This window comes from Pseudoliparis swirei, chromosome 14 (genome assembly GCF_029220125.1).
Source record: "Pseudoliparis swirei isolate HS2019 ecotype Mariana Trench chromosome 14, NWPU_hadal_v1, whole genome shotgun sequence".
NCBI classification, from domain to species: domain Eukaryota; kingdom Metazoa; phylum Chordata; class Actinopteri; order Perciformes; family Liparidae; genus Pseudoliparis; species Pseudoliparis swirei.
In genome coordinates, this window is record NC_079401.1 from 9,850,909 (window position 1) to 9,871,471 (window position 20,563).

General features: G+C 42.8%; 1 protein-coding gene across 1 annotated transcript in view; it reads left to right on the forward strand.

The window, feature by feature from the left end:
* LOC130204709 (dystrophin-like) overlaps positions 1-20,563 on the forward strand; it is a 320,570-nt gene that overhangs the window by 202,302 nt on the left and 97,705 nt on the right. Inside the window, 15 exon segments of the mRNA XM_056431663.1 lie at positions 887-987; positions 1,645-1,756; positions 1,849-1,962; positions 2,760-2,915; positions 3,000-3,170; positions 4,508-4,690; positions 7,334-7,468; positions 8,037-8,186; positions 15,665-15,725; positions 15,728-15,825; positions 17,093-17,203; positions 18,916-19,089; positions 19,166-19,321; positions 19,405-19,575; positions 20,280-20,459. Of these exon segments, the coding sequence (XP_056287638.1) occupies positions 887-987; positions 1,645-1,756; positions 1,849-1,962; positions 2,760-2,915; positions 3,000-3,170; positions 4,508-4,690; positions 7,334-7,468; positions 8,037-8,186; positions 15,665-15,725; positions 15,728-15,825; positions 17,093-17,203; positions 18,916-19,089; positions 19,166-19,321; positions 19,405-19,575; positions 20,280-20,459 (2,073 nt within the window).

The window sequence follows — 20,563 nt, forward strand, 5'->3', positions numbered from 1 at the left end:
TTAAAATAATAAACATTTATATTGTTATTCTTTCCATTCTCTATTGTCTCTCATTCATTTGTGTAATTTAAGGCAGTTGTTCTCAAATGAGGTTACGTATACCCCTGTGGGTACGTGAAGACACTCCAAGGGGGTACATGAGATTTATAAAAATTATATTTAAAATTAGCATTCATTAAAAAAATCATTTAAAAATAGAATATACCCGTAAGTGTACGTTCAGAAATATCCCTTGCAGACTGCAGTGAGTGCAGTACGATTACAAATTGCATCACTAAAACTCTAACTCTAACTCTAAATCTGTCCTTCTGTACACATTACATCTATTGCATCTGTCCATCCTAGGAGAGGGATCCTCTGTTGCTCTCCTCCAGGTTTCTTTTTTTTTTCCCCTGAAGGGTTATTTTTTTTCCTTTTTCCCCGATGTTTTGGGGGTTTGGGGATGGGGATGTGATTGTAAATGTAGCAGACACTCTCCGAATTTGTTTTATTTGTGAAATTGGCACTATAAAATTGAATCACTGAATTTTTGTTTAAATGCTAGACCCCCGTTTTGCTATATTGCATGCATGGGGATTTTCTTCCCTTTGTTTTCCCCTGAGTATGTCAGCACTTTGGTTGCTGCTATTTAAACAGATTTTGGTGTTGAATTAACTGGTTTTTGTGACCTTTTGTCAGTCATGTTTTTTGATGTGGTCAGAAGCAGATGATCACTTGGAGCACCACTTGATATCAGATACATAGACAGTTTAGATGATCTCATTGCTCTACATTCTGCATTTGGATCTCCTCCTATTCCATATACAACCTCCACGAAATGGCCCAAAAAGCTCTTCTGGCTATATTTTCTCTCATTGTCTCCCGTGCCTCTCTTTCGACCCCACAGGCCCTCCAGGAGGCTCTGGCTGAACACCAAGGGGAGGTGGACTATCTGACCTCAGCTGTAGAGCAGGTCTTCCAGAAAGCTCCACCAGACATCAGCCAAAAGTAAGGCTGGAAAATAAAGCTCTGTTCCCACTGGACAGAAAAACCCACTGAGATCTCTGGCTTCTGTCTTCAGTGGGAAAGGTAACACTCGGCATTCATTCCAGGGACCAATGACTCTGAGGTGGTCACGGTAATTTATCGGCTCCAATCGGCAGTGATGGAAACACGATTCCTTCGCAATGCAATATGAAGCGTGTTGAAATGAATACTTCTTTTCCCTCACCCTCTCACCTCCTCCTTCCTCCCTCACCTTCTCTCCCTCTCTCTCTTCTTTTCACATGACTTTGAAAGAGGGACTATAGGACAACATAAGTAACCACAGTAACATTAGAACCGTTTACCTAACTCTGTTTTTGGTGCATTTCTGACCTTGTGCGAATGGAAAAGAAGTCTATTCACTATTTTTTTCAAACATTCTACCCTTTATTCAAGAAAAAAAAGACAACCATAACACATGTAAATTGTCTAAAAGCAAGCATTAAGAAGCCATTGAGCGTTGTTCTCATTATTTGGTATGGAAATGTCATTAATCTTCCCAAAATCGACCACATAACTTCCGATCGTTAGGCCATTGTAACGATTGATCTGTTACACGAATTAGCAACGCATCCGTAAAGAAATGTCACAAGCTAATGCACGGTGATCATTTTTCTGCAGGTATCGCAACGAGATGGATTCCATCATGGCGCATTGGAGACGACTTGGCACCACGCTGACGGACAACGGCCAGAGACTCCAAGAGCTCATGGCCAAACTGATGCAGTTTGAGGTGAATACCATATGTTAATAATCAAGTAACACAGTATCTTGATCTGCTCGGTGGTCACGTCTTCATTGTAATACCTGTATCTTTGCCACCAGAATGATGTGAAGACTTTGAAGAAGTGGATGGCAGATGTCGACGTGTTCCTGAACGAGGAGTGGCCAGCACTGGGAGACTCTGAAGCTCTGGAGAAACAGTTAGAGCAGTGCACGGTGAGGAAGCCGTGCATCTTGACATTATTTCAAGGCTCAACATCCTTTTATTGTCATTGGGCAACATATAGGGCTTTGTATGCTGAAGAAAAAAGAAGAAAAAAACAGTAATCCCAACCTTGTCCCAACGGAGTAAAGCGTGATCCATGGAACCGTCCTAATCGTCTTCGATAGCCCGAGTCCTATTTCCAGTCCGTTCCACTTTCCTGCTATCTGCTGGGTAGTTGAACAGCCCTGGGTCCAAACTGGGCCCGCCTAGCCGGTATTCCTGCTCTCTTCCCGTGGTGGTCTCCAGGTGGTGGTCTCCAGGTGGTCTGGCTGGTTGATCAGAAGATGCTGTGGGCAGCGATCAACTCAAGGACCCCAGAACTAACCCGATCCCCTTGCTTCCTTCTTTCGTGTTGATGTGTGTATCGCTGTCATATGCCAAGCCTGCTCTTTTGATAAATACAAAAAGACCAACACAGATAAACAAATATTTAGCAACATTTATGAATATAAAACAATTCTCAAAATACAGGTTTATAAAAAGGTTGAGAAAAGTTTATCGAGAGTAGATCGAAGTACAATGTCCTTGGGCTGAAAATGCCCCTGATAATTCATCAAATGAACCTTGGAGTTCATAAACTAACCATGGGGTCTATAAGATATCCCTGTGGGAAATGGAAAGTAAATAGAAAATGAGCAGAAAAACACTTTTTTTCATGACTACTTCTAAAGAAATTGAGCCACAGATATCTCATAACTCAGTCGTAATTCCACCTGTGTAACCACGGTCCTGCATTGTGATTGGCCAGGCTCTGGTGAATGACATCCACACCATCCAACCCAGCATCAACGGCATAAATGAAGTGGGTCTGTACCTAAAGAAAGAGGCCGAGCCGCCGTTTGCCATCCACATCCAGAAAGAACTGGACGAGCTCAACGGCCAATGGGAGAACGTCTGCAAACAGGTGTGTGTGACCTCATCATGGAGAGACCGTGTGTTTCAAGAACTGTTTTAACGTTTGTGTCGATGTACGCCTTCCTCTCTATAGGCCTACGCTAAGAAGTCCGCACTGAAAGGTGGCCTTGATAAGACCATGGCTCTGAGGAAGGAGATGCAGGAGATGCAGGAGTGGATCAACCAGGCGGAGGAAGACTACCTGGAGAGAGATTTCACATACAGGACACCAGAGGAGCTGCGCAAGGCCGTGGAAGAGCTCAAGGTATGCGTAGCAATACAGTCTATTGATGCTTCAATGCAACGCCATTGTTTTTCTGAAGGTAATATTGAATTTTGATTCGGTCAGAGAGTTTTTCTTGGTATCTGTTGCCGTCCCAAACACGTGATACAGTGACCAGATGTCCCCGAGCTCGCTGTCCGGATCCCAACAACAATCTGTAAAACACTCAAATGTCGTGGTTTTAACATTCGCTACTAAATTGTAATAATATAATAATAATAATAATAATAATGACAATAATAATAATAAGAATAATATTCTTGCTTTTGCCCTAAAAATAATCAATGTATTTATTTATTTATTTTTATTAATTTTAATATTATCTCATTCATGTTTATATTGTATCTTCCTCTAGATATAGAATTTATAGATCTCCAATGAAAAAGGCACACATAAACTTTATATATATATATATATATATATATATACATATAATATATATATATAATTGTTGTACAGTTAAAGATTATTTTTTTTGTCAACAATATTTTTCATAGTGGGATATTTATTTCTTTTATTTTGGGTTCCTGACAATATGTGGTTTATTTGGAGCCCTCTATATTCAAAGTGGACTGACTGATCCTGGTTCATTCCAGGCCGATAACACCCCGGTATCTCCTTCTCCTTGTTGAAGTTAAACAACAGCCTTCTTCCTCCCTTCCTGTCTCTCCCTCTCTTTTGTCGTCTTCCCGTTCCCTCACTAACAGTTTTGTGTCCCTCTCATTCCATCCATTCCTCAATTGTGTATCAAATTGCATCAATTCTTCTTTTCTTTGCAGCGCGTGTCGCTTTCATAACTTTAATGTGATGCATTTGTGATGTAAATGCATTTTTCTTTATTCGGCAATAACTCGGCCCCTTTCATTCCACTAACCTCCCAACAAGTTTACTTCAGAGTCAAGTTGAAAATAAAAACAAATATTTCACTCTCGTTAATCTCCCCTCTCCTCCTCATCCTTCTCTCCCTCTTCCTCTCTCCTTTCTGCTCTGAGCTGAAAAGAAACTCTCTGTTCAATTGCCTTCTCTCTTAATCCCCCCCTCCTCCTTCCCTTCCTTGAATTAACTTCACTTCGTCATTCATTGATTGGTTGGCTTACTTTCTCTCTCCATCTCTTTCTGTCTCTTTACACTCGGTGGCTTTGTCAACAGAAGATACATTGAATCGGTTGTTTGCATCCATCCCTCCATCCACTAAGCCCTCTCTCTTCTTCTTTCAGTCTCCCTCTCTTCTTTTATTCTCTTTTCTTTCACCGTCCCGATGACTTTTGAGAGGTTTATTGACAAACGTCTCTTATTCATGTACTCTGTCTCTCCATCAGAGGGCTCAGGAGGAGGTTCACTCCAAGGAGCTCAAGGTCAAACTCCTGACGGACAGCGTCAACAGTTTCATCGCCAAGGCTCCGCCCACGGCCCATGATGCCCTGCGGTCTGAATTGGAAGTCCTAACGGCGAACTACCAGCGCCTGTGTAGCCGCCTGGATGGGAAATGTAAAACTCTGGAGGTATGAACTGTATCCGTCTTCTCTGTGGTCACTTGGAAGTGTTAGTTGGATGACCTTGCCACACTTAGGTTACGACAAAATGGCCTTGAAACTTTTGAGAGAGAGGAAGGAGGAGGCTGTCTGTGCGGGTCAGTGCGCACACAGGATATTGTAAATGAGCTGAGGTGAAGAGCAGCACCCTGTTTATCTTATTGCATTTGACCTTGTGACCTTCAAACTGGATGCTTCATTAAAAGAAGGGGACATTTTAACGCTTAACAGAATGCTGATACACACCGATGGAGCTGGATATATACACGTTGGGGATTAATTTCTTCTTCAGTAGGAAATATCTCATTTGGAGTGAGAAATCTCAGAAATTGATATCTTAAAGCTAAAACGATTTGCATGTCTAGACTGAGAAGAGAGAGGCCTCTATTTGTTTTGGTGCAATACATCTTTTGTTCTCTGTTTTTCCCATTTCAAAACTAAATCGGAAAAACAAAAAAGTTATTTTTGTGGAGTTTTTTCATCCATTTTAATATCAAAACAAAAAACGTAGAAAGAAAACAGAACAAAAATGCAAAATATATTATAGCAGTGGTTGGTTTCTTGAATCAAATCGGTGGGTGGGACGCCCAAAAGACAATAATGAAACCAAAATAACTACAAAGAGACTCAAAACAACCACAAAGAGGCACAAAGACACTCACAGTGACGATGAAAAAATGCAAAATATCCACAAAGAGACATACATTCCGACAAAGAGACAAAGAGAACTCACGAAGAGACTCAAAACAAATACAAAGAGACACAAAGAGACACAAAACAACTGCAAACAGATGCAATACGACTACAAAGAGAAACAAAACGACAACAAAGAGACAGACATTACTACAAAGAGACGAGGAGAGCTTACGAAGAGATACAAAACGACGAAAAAGATATATGAAACAACTACAAAGAGACACAAAACAATAAAAGATAGACACAAAATAACTACAAAGAAACACAAAACGACTACAAAGAGACAGACATTCCTACAAAGAGACGAGGTGAACTTACAAAGTGATTCAAAACTAATACAAAGATACACGAAACTCAACTCAATTCAGTTTATTTTGTATAGCCCATTCTCACAAATTAGCCTAGGAGTGCTTTACGATCTGTACACATAGACATCCCTGTCGCAAAACCTCACATCGGATCAGGGAAAACTCACAAAAAACCCTTTCATGGGAAAAAAGGGAAGAAACCTTCAGAAGAGAACAGAGGAGGATCCCTCCAGGATGGACAGGTGCAATAGATGTAATGTGTACACAAGGACATTAGAGTTAAAATACATTCAATGAATATGACTGAGTGAATGAATAGTTGGTAGTAGGCATATTCCACGATGGAGACCTCCACGATCCATCAGGCAGATTGAGGTAGAGAGGAGGAGTGGGCGGTGCATCAGCAGGGCCATGGCATAGCTGGTAGTAGGCACACTTCACGATCCAGACCTCGTTGATCCATCAGGCAGATGGAGGTAGAGAGGAAACAATAACAAAGAGACACAACGATAGAAAGAAACAAAACACCCATGCACAAAAAACTGCTTTAAAACCAAAACAATTACAAAGTGACACATACAACTATAAGATAAGATAATATATATACTTTTATTAATCCCCAAGGGGAAATTAGTTCTCTGCATTTAACCCATCCTTAGTTATTAAGGAGCAGTGGGCTGCAGTGATGCGCCCGGGAAGCAACTGGGGGTTCAGTGCCTTGCTCAAGGACACTTCGACTTGCAACAACTAATGGGGAGAGCCGGGATCGAACCGACAACCTTGGGGTTGCAGGACGACCCCCTTACCCCACTGAGCTACAGCCGCCCCTATAAGGGCCTGTGGAGAAATGGTTTGATACCCAAAGTGCCCCCCATTTAAAAAATACTTAAATATTACATAAAACAAGGGATCCTTTCTTTTGTAATGCAACTTTAAACATAAATAATGCAGTGTAGGTTAGTCACCATAAATTATTGTCCCTTTAAATAACTCATGGGCTTTTTAATGGTTCTAGACCAATGACGAAGCTTCTAAAGCCTATAACAGTGCTTCTCCTCGCTCTTGTTCGACTGAGGGTCTCTTTGAACCTTTTGAAATCCATAAACGCTGTCGTTAATAAAAATGCACGTCCACGTGATGCTGGGAACTCCACGCTGCCACCGACATCGTCTTACAGCCATCAGCTGGTGCTTTGTTGCACTGGTTAGTGTGCAATCTGCCTCTTGCTAAAGCCGGTCCAATCACAGAGGCAACGGCTGCTCAAGGCTGTCAACACATGTTGATGTGGAACAGATGCGGATGTGACGGTCAATGCAGCCATGCTGAATATGGAAAGATAAATCCATAGCAGCATGAGGAAGTTGCGATGCTCCCCCCCCCCTTCTTATCTTTCTGTCCTCCCTCGATGTCACTCTCACTTTAGCCTCATTTTCACACTATTTTTAGTCATTCAACTTGATGGTTGAAGTGCTGGCTTGCGCTCACTATTTTTTCTTTTTTCTGCTGCTGTCTTTCATAACGCATAAAATGTCAAAAATAATCGTCTGTTTAAAAAATATATATATATTTGTATCCATTCACTTGTCAATCTCTGTCTCTGTCTCTGCAGGAGGTGTGGGCATGTTGGTGTGAGTTGCTCTCCTACCTGGAGCAGGAGAACACCTTCCTGGACCAGCTGGAGCAGAAGCTGGAGGAGACGGAGAACCTCCAAGGAGGAGCGGAGGAGCTGCAGGAGGCGCTGGATGTGAGTACCAGTAGTTGGAGGAGAAGATGGTGAATAGATCACGTCTGCAATAGGACAGGCTTTATGTTCCAGAGACTCAGACTGCATATAGGGCAGGAATATTAGAAGTGGACGTGTTTGTGGATTTCTGTTTTGAAGCCTCAAGTTGAGCATTTCGGTGGTTGCCATGTTTGTTTGTTTTGACAACAGAGGGTGTGGAGCAGCTGAAAAAGCATTTTTAGCCGAGAAAATTCTTACAAATTAAGTTTCTCGAAGTGAAAACATTGCAAAAGCGGTAAGATGAGAACATGGACAACTTCCAGACGGTAGAAGCAACCTGTCAATCATAAGGTGGCCCTAAAGCATAACCTGCTTTATCGTCTGTTTAACTCTAAATGTAGCATCGTTAACGAGAAGAAGACTTGAAACTATAGAGATTGAGACCATAAACCTTTCCGTGGTTTCACCTAAACTCTTAATATGTAACTTTCTGCCGCTAATAGTCTCTCAGTCAAAATCATAACAGAAGACAGACATTAGAAAGTGGCATGGCCCAGTGTGATTGATCACGTTGTGTTTGTGTGTACAGAGTGTTGAGGTTCTTCTGCGGCACCCGGAGGACAACAGGAACCAGATCCGGGAGCTGGCCCAGACGCTGACGGACGGAGGCGTTCTGGATGAAATAATACAGCAAAAACTGGACGCCTTCAACACTCGATGGGATGAGCTCATGGCGAGGGTGAGGCACACAGAACAGCAGCCTTCCAGAAGTATCTTTTCGCTTTCTTGTCGCTTTTATTCCAGATCAATGTTTGACAAGTGTTGGGATTGACAACCAATGATTTTACTGGAAAGAAAAAACTGCCTTCAAGTTAAATTCATGATCAGAATCGATAGCACATCTATAACACTTGCATGACACCATGTTTCTCTCACAATAGCTTGCTTATAGTTACGAGAATGGCACCGACCTGAGTTGCTACATAATATACAATATAAAATGACCCTGTATGTGATGAAAAAGTGGGAGATTCCTTTTAATTTGACCCTCTTCTATGTGTAGACCAATTAACATCTATTACAGTTATATTGAACCTTATACGCTTTTATTATAGGCCAAAACATCCACTTGAGACTGTCTTCCCCCAAAAAACATTCCTTTCAATCGTTTTAAATTGCCACGTTGCTGTGCCTGCGGTGTATCAAAGGTTAGATAGTTCTGATTGGCGGGTGGCACCTTGCATGGTAGCTCCTGCCATCAGTGTCTGAATGGTTGTGAATGGATACATGTCATGTGGTGTCAAAGCACTTTGAGAGGTCAGAAGACTGGAACAAGCACAAGTCCATTCAGTATTTATTGTTAGTCGCCAACCTCTCGTGGCCGTAGTAGTTTTGATGGGCGAAAATGGCCTGACCAGGTTGGGGTGAATGTATTATAATAACACAGGACCTCCGACAGTGCTTGCCTTACTTCAATTCAATTTCAATTCAGTTTATTTGTATAGCCCATTTTCACAAATTATAAATTTGTCTTAGAGTGCTTTACAATCTGTACACATAGACATCCCTGTCCCAAAACCTCACATCGGATCAGGAAAAACTCCCAAACAACCCTTCACAGGGAAAAAAAGGGAAGAAGCCTTCAGGAGAGCAACAGAGGAGGATCCCTCTCCAGGATGGACAGAACAATAGATGTAATGTGTACAGAAGGAATCATTATACACAAATTAAAACACAGTAACAACACAATCAATGACTTCAGCCGTTTATCAATTCCATGTACACTGAGTACAGACTCGTGTTCCTTGGGAGTCTGGTCTTGGGAGTCTGGTCTTTGGCATCTGGTCTTGGGAGTCCAGACTCTCGAGGACGCAGGACGGTCTTTCTGGTCTTGTGACGTCACCACATCAACTGTTCTTGCTCATGAATTTACTCCAATTATTCACTGTAAAATACTTTACAGTGGAGTAGAATGTGTTGCGGTGTTCACTGTGGTTTGGCGTAGGCTACGAATAAATGGTAATAACTATACAACGTCTCGTAGCTTTCCTGACCCAGGGTCGCTACAATATGAAGTTATGAATCTTAACCCTCAGTCAAATTGACGTAATGTTATCTTTTAATAATTAATAAACTCTGTGCTCTTTAGAACCTCCAAAACCTAATTATATCTCATGTTTAGCCGCTACGGAGACGTCAGAGCCAGCGGAGCTTTTCAAAAAGTCCTGCCGAGGTCAGGCTTCTCTCGGCGCCCGGAGCTCAGAGGTCCCGCGAGCAGGACCTCAAATCTCCGTCGCATATCCTTATTAGGCTGAATCTCGATAAACCGACCACAGATTTGATGCTTAAACTACTAACTTCTCGGCTGAAAACATCCTTAAATTACATTCCGTGACTCAACAACAGTAGAATTTAGAATGTACAGACAAGAATGCATCATAAACGCTGTTCGTCTACAGGTCCAAGTGCTAGGGATCGATTGCTTCTGTCTTGCTCCCCGACTTGACCAATCCTGTTCAACAATGAGGTTCGGATCGCCCAGCTCATTTGAATATACGGACACATAGATGTCACACATAAATAAATGAAGAAATACGTGTGGACACATAAATAGAGATATAAATGAATGAAGAAATACAGAAATGTAGAAATACATTTATTTAATGATGTCCTGTTGAGTTATAACTTATATTTATTAATTTCTGTATTTATTTCTGTATTTATACATTTATTCTTGTATTTATTTATTTAAGCATATATTTATTTATTCCTGTATTTATTTATTTATGTATACATTTATTTAAGCATTTATTTATTTATTATTGTATTTATTCATGCATTCATTTATTAACACTTAAGTCATTTTAAGTCCTCCATACCAATGGACACTATGAGACGTGAAGTCACGAAAGACTCCGGTGAGGAAGCAGAGTTAATAATGTGCGATGGAGAGGTGAAAATTCATCTATAAGTAGAGAGAGAAGAGGAGAGAGTGTATCCTAAAACGTCCCCCAGCAGCCTATAAGCCTATAGCAGCATCTCTAGGGGCTGGACCAGGTGAACCTGATTCAGCCCTAACTATAAGACTATCAAGGAGAAAAGTCTTCAGTCATCAACATCACAGCTTGTTTTCAGGCTACATTGTTGTGAACTTGAACCCAAAACAAGAAGCTGTTCCCGTTTAATGATGGTAAGATTTCACTTTCTTTTACTAGCAACTGCTGGTTTCTCCATTCCTATTCAACTGAGATCTTTGTCTCTTCCTTCAGTTGTCAGTGTGGTTGAACAACTGTAGAGCACAATTAAAAATTGTACAGATATATATATATATATATATATATATTTTAAAAAATTCTACAAACATAATCATTACTCTGCTGCTGCAGCATTCACTGTGAAAGTGTCGAAAGGTACTTTCCTTTCAAAACTTTTTCAGGGACTTTAAAGCTTACCCTGGTTCAGGAATTCATGGTTTTGACAAGGACCGTCCATTCAGTATTTTCCGTTTTTAAAAAAGGCTTTAAAGTGAACCCTTTTATATGTCGCATCTACAAAAAAGTATTATCTTATACGCCGCTAAGCTAACGAATAAACTCTGGAAACGAGCAGCGGTAATGAACAGAGCAGCTATGTTCTCATGTCCCGCAGTTCTCACAGTCACTGCCGACTCGCCTTTCTGATTCACAGTTCGAGTGAGAGGAAGATCGAAGGTCAGTGGAACCTCATCCATATTAATGACATCCCGCGGGCCAATAAAATGCTCGGCTATTTTCTCTTTTGTGAAGTTTGCGAAGTTGTCTGCAGGTAGCTGTCGGCAGAGAGTCGTGCGTGCGCCGATGCTCAGGCCTTTTCATTTTGAAGAACAAGTAGACGCCACGATGATCCGCCTCTGAAATCCTCAATGTTCTTTTCAGACGAATCTGACCTGTGGAAACGCCACGGCCGTCTGCTCTCTGTACGTTGACCCGGTCTTCTAGTTCGTTTTCTAGTCAGGCCGCAGGCATTTTCTTCCTCTGAACGCTTTGTGAGAATTCTTGCATCTTGCAAGTTCTCCATCTCAGACCATATCCATATATTACCATAAGCTGCGTCGTAAAAATGTAAATGTTTTTTCACTGACACTAAAATAAATACCTGTCTGCATTTATTTGACTCACACAGCCTCAGTCACTTACTCTGTGTGCAACATGTCTAAATTGTATACTCAGAAATACAGTTCTCCTACAGCGTCGATTACTATTATGCAAATTAGGCGATGATGTCATTTAGCGACTTTTAGGACAGCCAATAGCGACTTTCTTTGCTTAGGAATTGGCAACACTGCACAGTTCATCTTGAACTGGCATGTGGCAAGTGTGTTTCTTATTTTGCTGGCACGCACACATTATTGATGATGAGAATCGAGCTATCGCCTGGATTGGTCTATTCATGCTGCGTTCACACCAAAAGCCAACTTTTCGTGATTTATTCAAGTCATTCGCTTCATTTGCGCCGGTGAGGGGGCGTGGCTTATCTCCGTGGAAACAGTTATTATTTCCGCCATCCACCATGAAAGAAATGACCACGAACTCTGCTTTATGGCAGTGATGATGAGCAGAGCATCTCAACGGTGATTGGCTTTCGCAACTCAGCGTCAGGCGAATTTATTCGCCATTCTCATCCATTCGCGTCTGTGCATTAACTTTGATTGGAATCTACTCGCGGAAAATTCTCAACGCTTTTGGTTTGAACACAGTATTACAAGCGAGGTGGCGTGGTTCTCAGGACCTCTAGTTAGTGACTAGCTGGCTTGCTGCTGGCTAGTTAGCTAGATACTCGTAATCAATAATGTGTGCATGCCAGCAAAGGCATATAGTCCTCACTTTAGAGGAGGTTACACAAAATACTTGATGGTTAACTAACGACGAGTATGAATTCATTAGGAATTGCAGTTTTGAAACACGTTTATAAAGTTAACATAGTCCCTAAACCTTAGTGCATATCTAAATAATTATATGTATAAATAAATGCATTAAGTATTGGAATTTAAATTACAATTTTTTTATAATTTACTCATTAATCATCTATAAGTCCTTAATAATTGGTTTGTAAGATATAATACTTAATTTAAAAATGGGGAATACATAATGTCTAAAGTATGAAAACCCAATCATTCAACGCATAATAGCCAAGCTTATCAAGAATAATGTTTATGAATTGCATACTAATGAGTGGTATTGTTGGAACAATGCTTAGTAAATGATGAATTAAGTGTTTATTATACTTAACTAATATTAAATAATATGTCGTAAAAAAAAGTGTTATCAGGTTTTATTATTGAGTGTCTGTGGATATTTGTGTTAATAGTGGACAAAATTAGAGACATTTAATCTAATTGACACGACAATTAACACATTTTATTAAGAAAATACACATTATTTTCCCTCCTCTTCATCACACCTTTGCCATTCTTGTTGCACTTCTTCGTCATCTTCCTCTCCACCCTTTTTCCCAATCACACAATTCACCTTCACCCTATTTCATACCACGTCAATTTCTTCCGCTTCCTCCTCCTCCTCCTCCTCCTCCTCCTCCTCTCCCAACGTCATCCTCTGTCTTCCTTCTAGCCGTCATCAGTGGCAGCAATACCTTCTCAGCCTCCTGTGGTGATCCCCAGTGACAGATTAGGGTCCGCCGCCACACACACACACACACACAAACATACACACACACATAGACACACAGACACACACACTTATTGCCCGCTGGGTTGATCCTCCCTCACAATAGAACCAGATTAATGTTTCTCCTTGCAGCCTGATAAGCCTTTCTTTGTTTGTCTGCCCATCAGAGACAGTGTGTGTGTGTGTGTGTGTGTGTTAGTGTGTTCGTGTGTGTGTGCGAGAGAAACACACTTTTATTGCAGACTTTTTGTATTCTTTGGGAGGTTTGTCGTCTGAGCTGGTGTCCTTTGGTGGTGTGTGTGTGTGTGTGTCCTCTGGTGGGGCTTGTATGTGTGTGTTTGTGTGTGTCCTCCGGTGGGGTGTGTGTGTGTGTGTGTGTGTGTGTGTGAGTGTATGTTTCCTCTGGTTGTGTGTGTGTGTGTGTGTGTGTGGGTGTATCCTCTGGTGGGGTGTGTATGTGTTTGTTTGTGTGTGTGTGTGTGTCCTCTAGTAGAGTGTGTATGTCCTCTGGTGGGGTGTGTGTGTTGGTCATCTATAAAGGGGAAGGGGAGCTCAGAGACATTTGTGAGTATCTCTGGAAAGACAGATGGAGGCGCCAAAGCACACAGAGACACACACACACACACACCGAAATATGGCCTTTTGTTTCTGACCTGAGGGGATGGCATCATGGGGATTTGTTTCCTTTTTTTAATCTCTTTTTTTTTCTAACTAAATCAGCGCTGTTTGAAAAACGCTCTCAAAATCTCTCTAAAGGTTTTGTGGCTTGTTTTAGGGATGGTTAGTTTATTTTTTTTGGTGTAAATCTACCCAGGGGCTTCAGATTAAAAAGTCATAATCTATACATGCTGTGAAGCTAACACCTTGAACATGTGGTGTTGCAAAATTCCAAAACAATATGAGTTTCCAGTGGGATCGCCATTAGCATCGCTCAAAGTCCCGGTAACATCCAACATTGCTTTGACATTTTGTGCAATCTGAGTCTTTGCGCGTAGAGTATTGATTATTAATCGCATGTATCCCAATGGGGAACATATTAGTCCTTTATTAATCCATTTGACCCATCTTAACTGCTCGGGGGAGAAATCTCATTTTCAATGTATATAATGCATAACGGCATAACGGCTTCCTTTGAGTTGCTGTGGCTGCAATCTATACGATTGGGATGGCCTTTACAACAACCGAGAACAAGTCGATTCAAATCCAAGTAAGACATCAGAGAAGTCTATTTTTTAATCTAGTTCCTACTTGTTAACCAGATACAAGTGTGAGGAGTTGTAGGGTCAAATAGCTGAATGTCGCCTCTTTCCCAGATGACTTCTAAGGGGGTTCAAGTAAATGCCGAGACAGTCAAATAAGAACGTAATCTCATTATATCAACGGCCCGCTGCAGAACTCATGTGGAGATAAATCCCCCCCGCACATGGTTGTCTCATTTCTCCGTCTGCGTTTCTTCAGATCAAAGAGGCGTGTTTTACACTTTGCTCGCCGCGGTCCCCGACACACAAACAGCAATCTTCCCTCTCTTGTTTACAACCGAGGTTGTGTGTGTGTGTGTGTGTGTGTGTAAGAGATTTGGGAGAGGGAGAGAGAGAGAGAGAGATCCATGTGCGTTGATGACCACAAGTATTAAGTAATAAGGAAGTGTTTAATGAGAAGGTATATTCATGAGCCGACGATTGCCGGGGAAACGGAGTCGATCGCCACGGGAAAGGTTGTTATCAATGTTGGTCTAAATATTTAATCTCCCTCGACTTCTCATTTCAAACATTATGAGCTGAGACACGTCCGCTGGTTACATGAGAGCTGTGTGTGTGTGGGGGGGTAGACCGGCTCAGGGCTAAACTTAGAGTCATTATCCTTCTGCAAGAGCTCAGCATGCTCACCTGTAACTACGCGCCCATGATGTAATAGGTCCGCTTACTAGCTAATCTTGCAGGCCGTCACCGGGGGGGGGGCATCAGAAAGGAAACACTTCAGTAGTTGCCGGGCGCTCGTTGCTTTTCCCGGACCAACAGTCGTGGAGGATCGTTGGTTATTTGTGTTGTTAGCGGCGACGGTGGCACAGAGGCGGCATGAGAGAGAAACCCTGGCCTCCGTCCTTCAAGAGGGTACACGCGGGGGGTGTGTGTGTGTGTGTGTGTGTTAAAGTTGCAACCTCCACAGCTCTTTTTTTTAAAAACGATTTAAGCTTCAACACTCTTTCAAATGCTGGTTTGTCTGAGAGATGGGTTAGCAGGAGACGACTCCTCTGGTTGTATACAAGTCTATTTCATGTGTTCCAGCTGCATTCTCTCTTCTGACCACCAGGGCGACTCCTCTGGTTGTATAGAGGTCTATTCTTCATGCGTTAAAGCTGCATTCTATCTCCTGACCACCAAGGGGCGATTCCTCTGGTTGTATAGAAGTATATGCTTCATGTGTTAGAGCTGCATTCTCTCTAGAAATGTATGCTTCATGTTTTAAAGCTGCATTCTCTCTCCTGACCACCAGGGGGTGACTTCTCCAGTTGTATAGAAGTCTGTTTCATGTGCGATGTCTTCATTTCCCCCAGGCGGCGCTCAGGCAGAAGGAGCTGGAGAAGAGCGTCCAGTGGGCCCAGGACAACGATAAGACCTGAGGCAGATCCAGGACTCGCTGGCCAACACCGACCGCCACCTCAGCGCGTACCTGAACGACCACATCGATGCCCAGCAGATACCCCAGGAGGCTCAGGTAGCCGCATGCCCGTCTGTAGATCCATGCCAGGCCCCATCGGGGCTAAACTCCGATCAGACGGAGATGCTCCAGTCTGGGATCAGGGATGGGGCGGTGTGCACATTCTGTCAATCCAATGTGGTAAATGGAAGGAAGACAAGAGTTTTGCTGTTTACGCTTTTCTAGCAACTCGTCTGTCTGAGGCCATAATCAACCGGCAGGATGTGAAGTGCGTTAATGTTTCAAGAAGATATCGGAACTTAAATTCTGCTCCACCAAACGGCTACCACACCTGAGCTGATCGGTCTTTTGCTGGATCCAACCAGAGGCTACGGATGCCTTGACGTAACCACATCCCCAGAAAAAGACCCATCAAGGCCTCCGGCAATTAGTCTGGGCCAGGATGTATTCAACCATCACTGCGTCGTTTTTGGTCGGATTTGCGTCATGTTTTTATTTTTATTTTGGTATTTGAGAGTAGAAATGCCAATTCACCAGTAATTGCAGGTTTTAGTTGACTCTCTGACAGATTTCACTGTTAACAGAGACGGCTGGGTGGACATGCAGAGAGATTGTGTGTGTGTGTGTGTGTGTGTGTGTGTGTGTGTGTGTGTGTGTGTGTGTGTGTGTGTGTGTGTGTGTGTGTGTGTGTGTGTGTGTGTGTGTGTGTGTGTGTTAATTAGGACCACAGGGGAAGAAAAATATTGCAGTTGGGTTACTTTGCATGGGCGCACACATACACTCACACACAGAGACATCATGTCTCTGTCTTTTTATCCTCTTCCTAAAACTTAATTATCTCTTTACTTTTTCTCTCAGAGAGAGAGAGAGGGGTACCACCATGTGCGTTGAAGACCACAAGTATGAAAAGGATCTCTCTCTCTCTCCCACGCATGCAGCCGGATAAGATGATTGGATTAGAGTGGTGTGGATGAGCATATGTGATTACAAAGCACTTGATATTTAAAGAGAGAGGGGTGAGTGAGACCAAGTGTATGTGTGTGTGTGTGTGAGAGAGAGAGAGAGAGAAAGAAAGAGAGAGGGCCACAGGTTATTAAAGCTTTTGAGCTCTGCTATCTCCTTGATGCCTTCTGCCACCTTGTGGTCAGCAGAAGGAGGTACACGATGAAGCCGTTCCAACTACATTGGCTTTAGTGTCACGTTTCAGACAGTTCTTATTAAATTGACAACATTTATAACCATAATTCAGCTCAAGACTTTGGCTAGCTGTCTTTCATTAAAGAGGATCTTTTATTTTAATGATGTGTGTTTGCGCGTTTGACAGAAAATCCAGTCGGAGCTGAGCAGCCATGAAGCGACACTGGAGGACATGGTGAAGAAGAACCAGGACAAGAAGCCGTCCCCGAGGGTCCTGGGACAGATCGACCTCACCCAGGTACAACACACACTCCTACACACACCTGCACAAACACACACACATACAGAAAGCGATTGGCAAACATATATATTTTTTAAATGTTACTAAACAAAAGAATGTAATGGGATCTCTACTGATCCAGATGTTTTTCCAGATGTTTTGTGGAGAATTAATACGTACGTGTTAAGTTGTTTACAGCCTTTGTTAAAAGCTGTAAGGTAGGTTGTATGAAGGGAAATCAGATCAAAGTCCTTAAGTGATGTCACTTATAATACGTTTTCGTCTTTAACAGACCTCCGTTTAGCAATGTTTCTTAGACGGAGGAAACCTGTACGATGTGTAATTACAGTTAAAAGATTTATCAAAGATAACACCTACAGCTCTGCCACCATGGGCGCTATGCTGTCTTAAGCCTTGATAAGGACCTCAAAGAGACATACAGCTGGATATCATCAGCGTAACAGTGATATGAGATGATCTTTAGATGTGCTCATAATATCACTTCCATCTTGGAGAACTTGCAAAATGAACCATGTCCAATAAGACGTAGCCCAACCCAATAAATGTATGTATGTATATATATATATTAGGGCTGTCAATCGATTTAAAAAAATTAACTAATTAATCGCACATTTTGAAATTCATTAATCGCGTGTTCTCTGGTTCTCTGACTGACAGGCTGCTATAGAGCCTCACCTGTGAGGTGGGAGGTCCTTTGTGATTTACTGAGTGTTCATTGGTTGTTTTTTTCCCAAAATGTTGACAGACAAACGGATTGACCAATCACGGTGAAGGTTTCGTGTGACGAGTTCTTTCCGCGCGTCACCCGACACGTCGCCCTCCGTTCCTCTGTGTATCAGAGGGGGAGACGGGAGGAAGGAGGAGCAGGAGGAAACCCGACTGATTCATCCACGAGTTTAAACTGATTTCTGCTCATTATTTTCGCGGAGAAATAATTGTTTTAAAAACGGAAACAGTGTTAAACCGTACTGCCGCGATTTGACACTCGGTTTGAGTGTAAAAACTTCAACGAACACCGGAAGTAAACAAGGTTGCGTTAATTGCGTTAAAATATTTTTAACGCACCCACCCCAGACACAGCCTGTTCAGTATCAGCTGCAGTGCCAGCACTTCAGAGCAGCTGAAGGGGAGGAAGAGGCTGACTAGGTCAAAACAGAGCACGCCCAGCACGTTTAGCACCCACACGTACTCGCATCCTTTTTAGCACAGGGGTTCCCTGTCGTCCTTGGACACATGTGACCTTGAGAGAAGAGGATGAGAAGGGTACTGGGAGCATTGTCCACAAATGATGTAAGAGCGACCGCAGTATTGGGGGTCGCATCCAGGTCGAGTGATAGCTGGACCACAGCATCATCTGACCAATGGGCCGAGGTCTCGGTTGGGTGCTAAAGACTTAAGTATGAGAATGAAAACAATCTGGATGTGTTGGAAAGAAGTGAGCTCATCAAACCTCGATAGCGCTTCAGAAAAGGGCACCACATCAGCGGTCAGGGGACTTAAATAATACATCAAGGGTTCCTACCTGAGCAAGTGGACGCACAATTCCCTAAAACATGGAGGATGTTTTGTGCCTCTGACTCACTGTTTTTGGTCATTTACTTAATTTCCCAGCTGTTTTGCCCCTCTTCAGGACCGCAGCACCCTAGCGTTTCCTTTATAGAGCCTGTATGCGTCATGGGTCCGGTCAGCATCTTCCCCCCTTTTCACAGAAAATGCTGACGGTCGTGTTGACGAAGTTCCGGCTCTTCCAGAAGCCGGCCAACTACGATGCCCGGCTGTCCGAATGCGAGCGCCTGCTGGCTGGGGTCAAAAGCCAGGCGGGGGTGCTGGGTATCCGCAGCGTGGAGCAGGACGTGGTGCAGTCGCAGCTGGACCAGTGCATGGTGGGCGATGGTGGCAGATAGATGGGAAGGCGGATGGTTCGACCCTGTGCTGAGCTTTTGTTGCGTGTTTTTGTAGAAGTTGTACAAGGTGCTGAGTGAAGTGAAAGGGGAGGTGGAGACGGTGATAAAAACAGGCAGACAGATCGTCCAGAGGCAGCAGACGGAGCAGCCCAAAAACCTGGACGACAGGGTGACCGCCCTCAAACTGCTCTTCAACCAGCTGGGCTCACAGGTTAGAACTCTGGCGTGCTCACAATTAGACCACATGAGTCAGATGTAGATATGGATGTGTCCTTTGTGTGTGTGTGTGTGTAGGTGACTGAGAGTAAACTGGAGCTGGAGAAAAGTCTGAAGTTGTCCAGGAAGCTGCGCAAGGAGCTGAACGGGCTGACGGAGTGGCTCGCCGCCACTGACGCCGAGCTGACCAGGCGCTCCGCTGTGGACGGCATGCCCAGCGACCTGGAGGCGGAGGTGGCATGGGCGCAGGTATGACCATACACACGTATTGTTATTATATAGTCCCGGTTGTTGAATCTTGTTCTGGGTTCAATTCAATTCAGTTTCTTTTATATTGATATAGTCGAGAGAGAAGAGGAGAGAGGTGCTCAGTGTATCCTCAACGTCCCCCAGCAGCCTATCAGCCTATAGCAGCATCTCTAGGTCTGGACCAGGTGAACCTGATTCAGCCCTAACTATAAACTCTTTTAAAGAGGAAAGTCTTCAGTCTTCTCTTAATATAGAAACAGAACCGTTTTTGAAATATTGGGGGAAATGGGTAAGCAAAAATAAACAAAACCTCATCGACCTGATTGTATTTTCATAAATTAATGAATGTACAATAGAGAATAGATCTAGCTATACATTGTTTTCTTTTTGTTTTTTTGTTTCATTCCGTCTTTGTTGTTGTTTATCCTATATTTTACATTTTACACTAAATACAGTATGTAGAACCAAAATGAGCATCATCTGAAAATCTGCAAATGTAATGTCAATTGTCTGAAATAGATTTGAAAATGTCTAATTGATGCCTACTTTAAAAAAATGTTTTAAAGTCTACCAAAAAAAATTTAAATAAAAAAATTATAAACAATAAAAATAATTAAACAAAATTTCAAAAATAACTGAATATGCAAAAAAGAGTAACGGTCCTTCCTGTCGTCACGTCTCTCTGAACTCTCGTCCTCCGTCAGTCCGTCCACGGGGAGACGAAGAAGCGGCAGCCTCAGCTGCAGGCCGTGGTGGAGCTGGCGGAGGCCCTGAAGGCGGTGCTGCGGGGCCACGGCGGCCTGGTGGACGACAAGGTCAGCCTGCTGCGCTGCAACTGGATCGCGGTCACATCCAGAGCAGAAGAATGGCTCAACCTGCTGCTGGTGAGAGGCGGAGACAACAACAAAATAGAGTTTAAAGAAAACACTCGATTTGTCTAACTTATCGGAGATAAAAATAACCCAGCAGACGTGTCGCAGATTGAAAT